The sequence below is a fragment of the Corythoichthys intestinalis genome, chromosome 9 (genome assembly GCF_030265065.1).
Source record: "Corythoichthys intestinalis isolate RoL2023-P3 chromosome 9, ASM3026506v1, whole genome shotgun sequence".
In the NCBI taxonomy this organism is placed as follows: domain Eukaryota; kingdom Metazoa; phylum Chordata; class Actinopteri; order Syngnathiformes; family Syngnathidae; genus Corythoichthys; species Corythoichthys intestinalis.
The window spans coordinates 37,418,277-37,432,978 of record NC_080403.1 but is presented as its reverse complement, the minus strand read 5'-3'; the positions used below and the strand labels follow the sequence as shown (position 1 = coordinate 37,432,978).

The 14,702-nt window shown below is 43.1% G+C and overlaps 1 protein-coding gene across 4 annotated transcripts in view; it reads left to right on the top strand.

The window, feature by feature from the left end:
* slc2a9l2 (solute carrier family 2 member 9, like 2) overlaps window positions 1–14,702 on the top strand; it is a 216,479-nt gene that overhangs the window by 6,608 nt on the left and 195,169 nt on the right. For all 4 annotated transcript variants that reach the window (XM_057844888.1, XM_057844887.1, XM_057844886.1 and 1 more), the window contains one exon: window positions 646–747. In XM_057844888.1, the coding sequence (XP_057700871.1) occupies window positions 734–747 (14 nt within the window). In that variant the 5' untranslated portion in view covers window positions 646–733. The remainder of the gene's footprint in view (window positions 1–645; window positions 748–14,702) is intronic.

Below are 14,702 nucleotides of genomic sequence, written 5' to 3'. Positions count from 1 at the left end.
CACGTCAGTTTCTCATGAGATGATGAGACAGGGACTACCGCCACCCTGAGCTGCGTGCCGTTCGTGCTGCGCAAAATTACAATGGCCCATTCAGTCCTGCTTGCAGTTCTAGTTTACTGTCCTTCATTAAAAAAATAAATAAATAAAATAAATGTATTGTATTGTTTTTGAATTGTCTTGTTCTGTGATTAACACTGCACCATACTCTGGCCTAAATGTCAGCTTTGCAGAAAAAAAATGACTCATTATCTATGGCACAGTGCCATGAATTCTAAGTACGTTTTATATAGTTCATTAAGTCTCAGGGGCAACAGGGATTCAAATGACACGCTGTCCTTTTTTGCACCCATTTTGAGGCTCCCTTGGTTTAAGCCCTTTCTTCAAAGGCAAAAACAAAATATGTGCTACTGTTGTGTTCCTTTGTTAACATTAACGAGTTAATGAATGACTAAGTATCAAAATTTGTGTCCTTTTATGTTTAGTGAATTTGATTCATTATTAAACTTCGTCTTTGTTTTTAAATATTTTTTTGCCATCTTTCAGACTTCATTACCTATCAGTCCACTTGCTTAACTAGCACATTACAGCAATTCTTTTTTTTTTGAATGAGCATTGACTTATGGCAGTTTTGTGTGTTCTCAATAGCAACGTGTCACACTCTGTCTGCTGAGCGCAGCTTTCTTTGGTGCCTTGGGTTCGTCTTTCCTGTACGGCTACAACCTCTCTGTCGTCAATGCTCCAGCACCGGTAAGCCAAACTGCCCTTGTGTAAGCAAATGGACAATCTACACTTATTTTCCTCTTTTTTTCTGACAACATCCAATGCTACAGAAACAACGTGCCATGCTCTTTCATGCAGCTAAAGCAAAAATCTTTTGCGCATTAATTGACAAATAATATGAAGGACTGATAGTTGAGAAATTGAAACGGGGGGGAGAGGGGGGGTTGGGTTTTAATCAGGAAATGCTTCATCATATTCCTCTTTGCGCATATTGAGTAAATTGTCATTATTTTCTTGACTATTGTTATTTGAAGTGTCTCATTGATTTTGTTTGATTTTGTTTTAAATTGTTTTTTGTTTAATAATAATAACACTACATTTCAAGTGCTTTTCAAAACACTCAAGGACACTGTACAAGAGAGATTAAAACTGAAGAAAACACATTAAAAGCAGGATACACAAGTTAAAAGCAGGATAAAAGTAATAGAAAATTAAGAGGTTGAGACAGAGCTAAGGAACAAGGTGGGTAAAAAATATGAATAGGTATGTTTTGAATCAGGATTTGAAAAGGGAGAGGGTAAATGTGTTGCGAAATTCATGGGGTAGGGAGTTCCAGAGCTGGGGGCAGAGTGACTAAAGGCTCTGAAACCAAAGGTGGTAAAATGGGCGCGAGGGACAGAAAGATGAAGGGAAGAAGAGAAACAAACTGAACGGGGGTGGGGGATGGGGGTGTAAATACAAAAGAGGTTAGATATATAGGATGGGGCCAGGCCGTGAAGTGCTTTGCAGGTGATGAGGAGAACCTTGTACACAATTCTTTTTTCATAGGAAACCAGTGGAGTTGACGGCGGATGGGGGCAATGTGGTGGGGTGCGAGTAATGAGGCATGCTGCTGAATTTTGGAGGAGCTACAGTTTCTGAAGGGATTTATTTGGGAGACCAAACAGGAGTGAGTTACAATAGTCAATCCGGGAGGTGACTAGACTGCAAACGAGAGTGGCAGCAGTGTGCGGGGTGAAGTAAGGAAGGCGACGAGAGATATTACAAATTTGGAAGTAGCTGACCTGTTAATGTCGTTAATTTGGAACCAGAAGGAGAGCGTGTTGTCGAGGATGACACTCAGACTCTTAACCTGAGTGGAAGGAGTGATGGGTATGTTATTGATGGAAATAGAGAGGTTATTGTCATTAAAGAGCATACGTCAGGAGAAAAAAAGTCTTAAATAGCATTATTATGTGAATTAGAATCATATTTTGAGACGATTCGACTATATACAACCTATTTAGCAAAGCGCAGATGACGAGAAATTAGTCTTTTAATCTGGCGGTTAGCCACGCCTACCATTATAGGGCTCTAGCGTCCCCAACAGGTGAATGACGTCAGCGGAAGAATGGGCTCATCGGTTTTACTATTCAGGCCATTGAGAGGGAATTATTCAGAACGCGGAAATTGCGACGAAGAGAGCCGCAAAATGTCATTTTTTCAGTCTCTCTACTCCAATATTTTTACAGGATATTCTTTTTATCCAAGTATTTTTCCCCAATAGCTAAATAAATGGCATGAGAAGGACCAGTCAGCCCGTCGAGGGGGAAATTATTCACAAGGAGGAAAATGCGACGAAGAGAGCTGCAAAATGTCATTGTTTCTGTCTCTCTACTTCAATATTTTTACAGGATATTATTTTTATCCAAGTATTTTTCCCCAATTGCTAAATAAACGGCATGGTCATGACAAATAACAGTCTTGTGCTAAATCAGTGGTCTCAAACCGGTCCTCAAAGGGCCGCAGGGGGTACTGGATTTCATTCCAACCAAACGAGACAAATACCTTTTCACCAATCTGGTTTCTTACAAGTGTAATCAGTTGATTGCAATCAGGTGCTGCTTATGTTAGTAGAAACCTCATTGGTTGAACTGTTTGTGCTGGATCTGTTGGAACAAAAACCAGGACCCACTGCGGCCCTTTGTGGAGTCGGTTTGAGACCGCTGTGCTAAATGGAATATGAAACAATAAAAATGCACTTATTCAGGATGACATGGCAAAATTACTCCATAATGGTCAAAACTGTCGACTTCACCTTTACTCTCGCACCTCTCGAACGACATTTTATGACACCTAAATCGGGCTGTTGTCATTTCCCTTCCCCGGCTTCGGAGAATGTAAACAAACCAAGAGGCGTGACAGCTAGCCGACATGCTAACCCGAACCGAGTGATGTTCCAAAGTCTTTGAAGCGGAAAATCACTCATAACTAGCCCAGATCATTTGACATGACGACTGGGTTGTCGATTGTCTTCGCCGATCAGCAAACCGCCCGGCGGACAGCAATTTACAGCTCGTTCCCCGGAGGAGGGTGACTGCAGTTGTTGCGCAGCCAACGTGCAGCTAATGTGCAAGAGGAGCGCTTTTTACATGCCTATCAATGATCAAACGTAAGTAGTCCTTTATTTAAAGAAAGTTTGTAGTGTTTACTTTGTAGTCGCTGTATTCGCCAGTATTTGACATAATACAAAACAAGATTTTTACTCACTTCCTCGTAAGTCCCATGGTCCCACAGTAGTAGGGCTTGTTTTGGCCAGTATCCACCTGTGAATGGGAACCTTTTGAAACTCCAAAAAGGCGCACACGCCTCTCCCTCATACAGCAAGATTTTTCTGCAGCCGTTTGGCTGGCGTAATGCGAAAAATAAACGTATTAATCCGCAAAATCAGATGAATCCTTAGTCCTCATACAACAGTACGGCTGTACAGTGAAGAGGACACCTTCATCCGTACACGTCACAGCGCCCTCTTTCTCAACTCGAGACTGTTGCCGGAAGTCACTCATTTTCATGGCGCGGAATTCAAAAAACTAAATAAATATAGCGATCGCTTCCTCACACATCCAAGCGGTCCATATCATTCAGGAGCATAAAATACCGCGTGTATTATGAAATAAATATGCTTTTTCGTGTCACAGGCACTTTAATGAGCATGGCAGGGGTACCTACAAGAAGGACTTCAGATTTGGAGCTATTGAGCAGTAGAAAGTTAGTGGAGAACCATGAGTTAATGTCTTGGAGACAGGAGGTGAGAGAGAAGGGTGGAAGGGAGAAGGTTGGTTTTGAAGGGATGTAGAGCTGGGTGTCATCCGCGTAGCAGTGGAAGTTGTATTTACGGAAGATGGAACCGAGGGGGAGAGTGTAAATAATGAAGAGGAGTGGCCCCGGGACGGAGCCCTGGGGCACGCCGGCAGGTTAAGGCTTTAGATTTTGGGGGCCAAATTTAACAAACTGTGTGCAGTCAGAGAGGTAGGAGGTGAACCAAGTATGGGCTGTGTGGGTGATACCAATGGAGGAGAGTCGGTCAAGAAGGATAGTATGAGAAATGGTGTCAAAGGCAGCTGTCAGGTCAAGGAGAACAAGGATGGAGAGTGAACCAGAATCAGAAGAATCATTTTTATTTATTTTTTTGGCATATGTCAAAAAATAAGCCAACCGTCCGCCCGTCCATCCTGTTCCTAAAATGTATCTTAATATACTTGTTGTGACACTAAATGTGGGAGCCTCAATGAGGAGAATTAATAGTGTTTTCATCCAAAGTTAAGTGTCGCAGTAGAAAGGGAACTCTGACGAAAGACCCACGGGATGGACAGTATCACAGAATTTGATCCCAACAGAAAAAACCCAAGACCATGTTTTTTTTTTTTTTGAGGCGCCATGTGGATGTCATATTCCTTGGTGAAGACAACAAAAGAACGGATGCTGCAGAGACAATCTATTAGATGTGCCCACTTTAACTGATATTGAAATTTGGGGCCCCATTATTTTTCTCATGCTCACATAAAAAAACAAGTATTGAGGAGTCTGTTATGAGTCTCATGGTCCTGAACGGCAGAACCAAGCAGATATTAGTCTCGCTAACTGAACGTGCTTTGATTTCATCACGCTCTGGAGACAAAATGGATTGTCATGCAGTGAGAGGAGGTGGTGGGAGTCATAAATGAGATAAATGTTTTATGACTGTCAAAGGCAAGTGATGATGATGGATGCCAGCGGGGATCTAAGTAAAGAAAAAATAGGAGGGCACTGGATACTCTTAGTTTTGGAGTTATCCAAATTTTTTAGTGAGTCTGTGAAGTTTGGAGGAAGTTCTTTTGGTTATCGTCTTGAGGACTGAGGAGTCACACGTCCAAGTTCTGCCATCAATTTGAAATATGTAAATCAGGATAAGGGCTTTAGGGGCTTGCTCCTTTGTGAGCACTGTCAAGGTCTCTCTAACCGCTCAAGGCCCAAGACTATGCACTCAGGGATCATTATAATATTATAATGGCATTAAGTGGAGAAAAATGAGATTCTCCCATGGGAATATAGCCATATGCAGCATCTTTGACTTTGCCATTTTCCATGCTCTGACAGGACAAAGTAATGTCAAGCATTCTAAAATGGTCCAGTCATTTACAATATAAACCATTCCCAATTGTAGACATAGTTTTAAAAATTTAACTTTTTTTTTTTTTTTAAACCTGTCCTGTTCAGCTGTTTGACACAGAGAATGGAAGTCTAAGTGCCCAGATTCTGAACAGTTTTAATGTTTCACATTGAGAGTCTGACATACTCCCATTGTGATCATTCAAAATACCTTTTTATTATGACAAAGTAGCGAACAGGAAGGGATTATGGGGGGACAGAAGAAAAGAAATACAAGAGAAGAAGGAAAAGAAACACATACACAAACAACAACTAGATATACATTGAACATCTAAACTAGTTACTAATATGCTGGTGCTATCGTCAGCGAGATGTATTTCCGGTTTACACCATGTGGGGGCCTATTGGCCAGTGAAAGAGGAGAATGGGGGTGGGGGTGTCTATAAGCCTATAAGCTAAGTGATTGAAAGGGGTAGAGTTTGCACAAATCAGTTCTGTGATCTAGAACCCAGTAATCGTGTGAATCTCTTACGAGTAAGCCCGTTGGCGACCAACCCTACGCCGCCGCATCGCCAATCCCGGCACCGGGACCCCCGACCCGAGAATGCCCTACCACATCCAGCAGCACGCAGGCCCCACCGGGCGCGCGACAGCCACGCAGACGGGCGGAGAAGCCGCGCGGGCGCCAACCCAGGGCCACAGCCCCCACCCAGCCAGCCCGGGGAGGGAGGGAGGGCGGGCGCGGGGGCGGGGGGCCATGCGCAGCCCATCCCTCCTCCCGCAGCCCAGCAAAGGAGCCATCGTCCCCCCCCCGGGACCCAGGGTGGTCCCCCGGGCCACCCGCGCACCCATCAACCGGCCTTCAGGGATGGCAGGAGGGGACGCACCACCAACCCCACGCCTACACCCACTCCCGCCCGCCCACCCGGGCCACGAGCCACAGCCCCCCAACCGGCACGGCACGCCACGGGACCCCCAGCGGCCCACCAAGCCCCAGGCAAGGCAGGGTCCCCCGCCGGTGCAGGCGACACCCCGCTGATACACCGGCGCCCAGTCAGCGACCCGCGACGGAGCGCAGGGCGGATGCCCAGCCAGAGAAGAGAGGGGAAGGCGGAGGCAGGAGAACGCCCAGGAACTGCCACGGGGCGATGCAAGATCGGGGACCCGACCCCCCAACCTACTCCCGCGGCCGGCAGCCGAGGCAGAGGGGAGGCCACACCCCAGGAGCCACGCCATATAAAAAAGTGTGGGACCCACCTACCACCCTATTACTGTGGCTGCCAGGTTCCCGACTGGCAGCCATCACCCAGCACCGTGATGGGGGTGTGAGGGGAGGGTAGTGCAATGTATGCATTAAAATAGGAGAGCTTGGCTTGGGGCAGTGGGACCGCAGCATGGAGCTTCTGCCCAGCCGCCCGTCCCACCGCCCTTTGCCAGAGCTCTCCTGTGGAGTATGATGTGTGGTGCATTTAAAAAAGGTGCAGAGATGGCGGGGCCTGTGGTGAGGAGGCAGCCGTGAGGTACCCCCACCCCCAACAGGTCCCAACCATCCCACAACCTTGGTGTGTGGTGCATTAAAAACAGGGGGGAGCCGGGCCGGGACTGTAAAGCCCCGTCCCAACTCTCCCCGGAGAAATGTATGAGCATGTAAGTGCCAAGGTGAAAAATATTTACAGTGCCGAAGTGAGAAGTGCGTGAGTTAAGAGGCAGGCTCCCGCGGGCGTGGCCCCGTCCACCAGAACCACCGGCCGCAGGGCAGAAGAGGCGTCAGGGCCCCGATCAATCCCCGCCCCAGACCACCCACGGCGCCTCCGCGACCGCCCCCCCCCCCCCCCACCACCGAGCACCCACCCCGCACCCCGAGCAGGCGCCACACCAAGCGCCGGCGACCAGGGGACGTCCACCCCACCGGCAAGGGACAGCAAGCCTCACCCAAGGCCCCGCGGGCCCCAAGAGGCCCCGCCAACGACTCCGCCGGCCGGGGGGCAGCAGCGGCCGCCGCGGCCCAGGGAGGCGGACAGGGCCGGAAGCAGACCAAGGGGACGGAAGCGCGCCCCCCACAACCCACCCCCGGGCCAGGAGGGGCGCGCGGCATGACACCAGAGGGCACCTCCCCGGCACCCGGTACAGGGAGACGCGGCTCCGGCCGGGCGGACCTGGGAGGGAACCATGGCTGCCGCATGTACCCCCCGGCCCCCACCCCAACTCCACCCCACCCCACCCCGGCCGGCCGGGGAAGGGCCGCGGCCCCGGACCGGCACCCGCGCGGCCCCCCCACCCGTCCACGACACCAGCGCGCGCCCGACGGGACCCCCGCACAGCCAGACGCAACCAGACAAGCCCCGGCCGAAAATCCCGGGGGCCAAGACCGGCGACGGGACGGCCCAGGGCAGGACGCCAACAAACTCCACCTGCAAAGCTGACAGAAGAAGAGGTTTATCAAACACCATTAGATGTATGCCAAGGACCGGTGAAGTGTATTATTTACGCATAGTTCCTTAATTGTTCCAAGTCTGATAATATATAGGGTGTTCCAAAAAAAAGTTGCATATGTTCCCCAGCAGCTGGAAACCAAATTGTCTATGAGTATCCTTGTAAAATAAGCCCATTGACCGACTAAACTGTGAAGGAAGAAAGTGTATTTATTACATGCTGTTGGGAGTGTACAAAACAGTTTGGATTTAAACATGTCCTGTTTCCAGCTGCAGAAGGATGCATACAACTTCCCTGGACACCCCGCATACATCAATTTATGTGTACATTTTTATTATTTTTGTGGCATTCCTTCGCAGGTGAGAGAGAATCCTTATTCTATGTTCATCATTCTTGCGACCGTTTCCCACTGTTGTTCGTATTTGTCCATTTTATTTGTCTGTTTGGCAGATATTTTCTCTAATGTTATATATTCAATGATTAGATTTAGCCATTGGTTAATGTTAATGTTTTGTTTGTTTTTCCAATTCAACAATATTGTTTTTTGGCTATCGTTAGACTTGCTAGTAGTGGACGGGTTTGATGGATAGAGATATTCACTGTATTCAGATCGCCAAGCAGACAAAGAGTTGGAGACAATGGAATCCTGCAGTTCAATAGGAAAGAGAGTTTCTTCGTTACCTGTGCCCAGAAATCTTGTATTGGTTTACATTGCCAAAGAGCATGAATGTATGTATCTGAAGTATCTTCGTTGCAGTTTGTACATTTATCGGATTGGGAGAACCCCATTTTGTGCATTTTAGATTGAGTAATATGCCATCTGTGCAGTATTTTAAACTGTATAAGCTGAAGGTTCTTATTCTTTGTCATTATAAATGTATTTTTACAGATGTTGGACCAATAGTTATTATCTAATGTTACCGAAAGTTCGTTATTCCATTTTTCGATTGGTAGGCAAGTAGAGTTGTTACATGAGAGGGCTTTATATACTTTTGAAAGTATTTTTTTTTGTTGAGGATGTATATTTATTATTTTATTTACGAAAGGTGGTGGGTCTAACGTACCCGTTAGTGATGGAAATTTGCTTCTGATGGCTGCCCTGATTTTATTGTATTGCAGGAAATTGACCCCTTTGATCTGGAAATCTTGCATTATTTTTTCATATGACATGAATGTATTATCTTTAAACAAATGCTGTAACTGGTTTATTCCCGTATCATCCCATGCGCTGAAATAGATAGGAATTTTATTAACTCCAAAGTCTGGGTTGTGCCAGATTGGTGAGAATTTACACGGGGCTTGTTGTGATTGCGTAATTTCCATACCTCTCCACCAGGCTTTCAAGGTACATGCTATCATTGGGTTTTTGAAGCAGCTATGGTGCTTAATCCTAGAGCTAATAAAGGGGAGGTTTGCCAATTGTATTTGGTTGCAGTCTGTTTGCTCTAATTCTAGCCATGACTGTTGTTCAGTGTTAAGATATAACCACCTAATAAGATATTGTATTTGATTTGCTATATAATAGTGTTGGAAATTAGGGGCCTCTAGACCCCCCTCTGGTTTATTTCTTTGCAATTTGGCAAGGCTAATTCTGTTTTTCTTGTTTTTAAAGTAGAATTTTGTGACGGCTGAGTCTAGGTCTTGAAACCATTTTTGAGTGGGTTTAAAGGGGATCATTGAGAACAAATAGTTTATTTGTGGTAATACTTTCATTTTGACTGTTGCTATCCGGCCCAAAAGTGAGATGGGTAGATTATTCCAGTGTGTCAAATCTTCACATATTTTTGCTAAGAGAGGTGTATGGTTTAGTTTAGTTAATTCTGTAAGTTTTGGTGAAATGTTGATTCCAAGATACTTTATATTCCCTATTGGAATATTGTGATTTTGATTTGCAGGATTCCATGAGTTTGTTGATAAGGGCATTATAATTGATTTCGACCAATTTATAGCATAATCTGATATTTGTGAAAATGTCTTTATTAGTTCAAAAGTCTCATGTAGGGAGGATTCTGGTTTTTCTAGATATAATAGTATATCGTCTGCGTATAAGTTAATTTTGTGTTCTGATGTGCGCGAGCAAATCCCTTTGATATTAGCGTTTTGTCTTATTGCAATTGCTAATGGTTCAATAAATAGAGCGAATAATAGGGGTGAGAGTGGACAGCCTTGTCGAGTTCCCCTTTGAAGACAGAAACTTTGTGAAATGACCCCGTTTGTGTTTACAGTGGCTTTTGGGGCGTTGTAGAATATTTTTATCCAGCGGATAAATGGCTCACCGAAGCCAAATTTTTCCAAAACTTTGAAGAGAAAAATCCAGTTGACTTTGTCAAATGCTTTTTCTGCGTCCAAAGAGAGGATAATTGCTTTCTGTTTATAATTCTGTGCAATATTAATAAGATTTAACAAGCGTCTTATATTGTTTGTAGAGTTACGTCCTTTAATAAAGCCGGTCTGGTCTTTATGAATTATAGTGGGAAGAGTTTGTTCTAATCTAGTAGCTAAAGCCTTTGCAATAATTTTAATATCTGTATTCATTAAGGATATTGGTCTATAGTTTGCTGGTTGGGTTAGGTCTTTCCCTTCTTTTGGCAGTAGTTTGATTACTGCAGTGTTCATATTGTCTCTAATTTGACCCTTGGCACTGATTTCTTGAACCATTCTATAGAAAAGTGGTGCCAGCATATTCCAAAAGTGTTTAAAATATGATGTCGAGAACCCGTCGGGCCCCGGTGCGCGACCTGTTGGCATGTCCTTTACGGCATTCCATAATTCAGCGAGGGTAAGTGGGGTATCTAGCAATTGTTGGCTTTCTAAAGTTATTTGGGGGATGTCAAGATTATTAATGAATAGGTCAATGTCTTCATTATGATCGTTTGTCACCGAGTATAAGTTTTTGTATTAGCTGTAGAAAGTTTCGTTAATTTTTTCTGGTGATTGTGTTATTATGCCGGCTGAATCTTGTATTGTTGTAATTAATGTTTTTTCTTTGTTACGTTCGAGTTGGTTTGCTAAATATTTCCCGGATTTGTTATTATGCTCAAAGTTGGTATATCGTAGTTGTTGTAACAGAAACTGAGTTTTTTTAGACAGAATACTATTGAGTTGTTCTTTGGCGCTGAAAAGTTCTTTTGTGGTATTGTCCGTGGGATTATTGGCGAATTCCTCTGTCAGTTGTTTGATTTTTATTTCTAACTCGTTTTCCAACTTCTGTTCTTGTTTTTTTTTATATGATGAATATGAGATAATCTTGCCTCGAATTACGCATTTTCCTGTTTCCCAAAGCAACGATGGTGAGATGTTTGGGGAATCGTTAAGTTCCATGAAGTCTTTCCATTCTTTCTTAACGAATGTATCAAATGCTGGGTCATCTAATAAGGAATCATTACAGCGCCAGGTTGCAGGGGGTATTGTGCGGGAGTCAATTTTAAGGGCTAAAGAAATTGGTGCATGATCACTGATGATTATTGGATGTATTCTTGGCGAAATATTATTAATAGCGGAATTATTCGCTAGAAAAAAATCGATTCTTGAACACGAACCATGGGCTAGGGATTGAAAGGTATATTCCCTTTTTGTTAAATGTTTTGCTCTCCAGACGTCACTTAAGCCAAAATCGTCCATATATTTCCTAATGGTTCTTGCAGTTTGTGACTGTTTAGTGAGTTTAAAATTGGAGCTATCTATACTTGGATCAAGTGTTGTGTTAAAGTCCCCTCCTATAATAATTGTTGAGTTCACTGACATGTCACTCAGTTTACCAAATATATTGTGGAAGAACTGTGTGTCCTCGTTGTTTGGGGCATATATGTTCACTAATGTGAACAGTTTATTACTTATGGTGGCTTGTACTATTATGAATCTACCTTCCGGGTCTGCAATTGCACTATTTAATGTGAACGAGATTCTTTTATTTATTAATATTGATACTCCTCTTTGTCTGCTGTTGTAGCTGGCTGAATACATCAAGTTAAAATTTGAGTGTTTAAAATATTTCTCTTCGGATTTGGCTAGATGTGACTCTTGCATAAAGAAGAGGTCTGCCTTTAATTTGGTGATGTATTCCATAATTTTAGTTCTCTTTGCCTGCGATCGGAAGCCATTCACATTAAATGAAACAAAATTTATATACGTCATATGCAGATATTTATAACTATCTTAAGGAAAGTAATGATCTCAGGATGTGAGTTATAATATTCGGTCCTGAATGTCAACGACCATTCACATTCATTAGAAGCCATACGAGTATGTAATAAATCAAGTTCTAATAAAACTGAATGCAATTTTTTGTAAACCTCTTGGCATAATTCACACAACATTAAGACGTTGTTAGAAGGATTAAATACATGGGTAGCATCAACACAAAACATTACAATTTTAAAGCGTGTACTTAGTGTGTGTTTGAAAACAGCGGTGTGGAAAAGGTGAGACAAATAACCCAGAAAAAGAAGAAAAGATATGAGCGCCAGTATAGAAATGTGTAGTGTGAGACATGCGTGACTCTTCTAGACTAAGTGATTATCATGCAACCCTGATCTGTACGTGTGCATTGTTGAAATCAAATCTACTTAATACGGCATTGTGTACATATTGGAAGTGTTTAGGAAATACAGACAAAGTGATTATCATGCAATCCTAATCTACACATGTGCCTTGCTCAAACAAAAAACAACTTAATTCAGCATTGTATATGAACTGGAAGTGTTTCAAAGGTACAGACAAAATAGTTATCATGCAGCCCTAATCTACATATGTGCCTTACTCAAACCAAAACAATTTAATTCAGCATTATATGCATACTGGAAGTGTTTAGGAATAGCAAACTAAGTATTAAGCATCCCTAATCTATACATTTGTCTTACTTAAATCAAGACAGCTACGTTCAGCATTGTATGCATAATAGAAATATTTAGGCATTACTCATCGGTCAGAATAGCCATGGGGTGAGCACTTGGTCTCGGTATAGTTGACCATCCACATAAAGTTTGTCGACTGCGATAACTGCACGTTTGCCCTCTGCTCTGGACCGCTTCAGAATTGGATAGAGGATTTTCCGTCTGTCGTTGATCTCGCGCGGGAAATGATCATTCATACCGAATCTTGTTCCTTGTAATTCTCTTCCTTTGGATTTCACCAGTACTTTCTGCTGGTAGAGCTCGAACTTGGCGATTATTGGACGCGGACCGATTCCTCTTGGCTTCCCAAGACGGTGTACCCTCGTAAATTTGATCGAATCCACAATTTCCTTGGGCAGCTTGAGAGATGTTGCCATAAATGACTTGACGAGGGCTTCTGGTTTGTCTACTGTGTTTTCTTCGATGCCAGAGAAAATTAAATTGTCCCTCATGCTCCTTGATTGGATGTCTAACATTGACTCCTTCATTATTTTGTTCTCTTTTTTAATAGATTCTAATGCTCCGGTCGTCGACTCGAAGGCGTCTCTCAGTATAGCGTTTTGCGATTTGAGATACGTTACCTCGTGCTGTGTAAACACGAGGCTTTCTTTTAAATCTTTAATCTCGGCTTGAAGGATTTCTAATGCAATCGATATTTTCTTATCGATTGATCCAATTCCCTCGCTAATTGACTTTGTGTATTCGGGCGGGCTTGCTAACAATAAATCATCGGTCGATGTAGCCGAATCAATAGAATCTGCCTTTTTACGCTTCGCCGGGAGATCACTGCGTTGGCTAGATGTTGCCATGGTGTTTTCTTGATGTGTGGCGGAGTCGGAGAAAAAAGGTGAATCACGATTGTGAAAAATCTGAGGTAAAAATTAGTTGGAAGTCTACTTGAGCAAAGTTACTTGCTAGCCTAGCCAGTTGATTGCGTCATGCGTCTACGGAGTCTCGCGAGAGTAACGACGTCACAGCATGGTAGTGCAAAAATTTAACATTTTGGAAGTCAACCATGGTCGTATACTTTTCCACTCTCTGAAATCAATTTACTCATGCCAGGGCCGTGAGTATTGAGGACCAAATGTGACAGGATGAAATATATAAATACATCCTTAAATAAATACTTAAATGTGTCATTAATTATTTAAAATGGGAATTAAATAAATGAACGTGTCATTAGATGTGTCATTAATTAATAAAAATACTAGTCCATTTAATGTTCAAACACAAAACAAGACAAATCATATATTTCACTATTTAATTATTTCATGGACATGTGTTACAGCACTTAATGAATTTATTTTAGCTGTCAAACTCACCCAAGTCAGTGGGCGGGGCTAACACCTGATTGGTTACCTAGCACATCAAGCCAAGATGGGTCGATTTAGATAAACGATCGATGCAGAGCCAGTAAACATATTCTGACACACTAGGTGGCGCTTCCTTTACTCGGGTCATTCAAGTTGAGGACGATTGACAGCAAGTTTTGCTCATAAAATCATGAAGTGCTACAACAAAGAGCTGAAATTACGCCAACAAGTTCAATAAACTCCACCGCTAGGCACTCTACATGTTCTTGGTCAGCTGGTCCTGCCTCTACGTAATCAGCAAAGTCAAAATTATATCCAACCAACTCCCGAGAAAGTTCCCCAGCCACGATGTTTTGAAGACTTCAGATGAGAGCAATCGATTAGACATAAATAAGCGCGAGTCCCATCCACTGACATTGATGGGTGAATTTGACAGATAAAATAAATTCATGAAGTGCTGCTTTCATGTGTCCTTGAAATGATTAAATAGTGAAATAATTACTTTTATTTATTTAATTCCCACTTTAGTTAATGAAACATATAAATACATCTTTAAATAAATGTTTCATTTTGTTTCATTTGGTCCTCCACACGTGGGATGCGTGAGTCCATTACATCTGCGCGATGGGTGGTTTACTATGTTTCCATATACGATTTAGTGACTTATTCACTTAAAAGAAAGAAAAAAAATATATATATGTATGTACCCATTTCTAATGATGTTGTGTCTGCATTGCTGTATAACCAATTATTTCACACCATTTTGCCATAAAGTATTAGTGTGTCATAAGGGATCATCAGTTTTGCTGTGAAAAATTTAAATGCGAAATTGCCCCCCCCCCCCCCCCCCCCAAATAATGTTTGTCCCTCAATGTATAAAGACTGGCAGGAAAGTTAGATGCTCTTCCACTTTGTCCCACTTGTATATGGCAGAAAA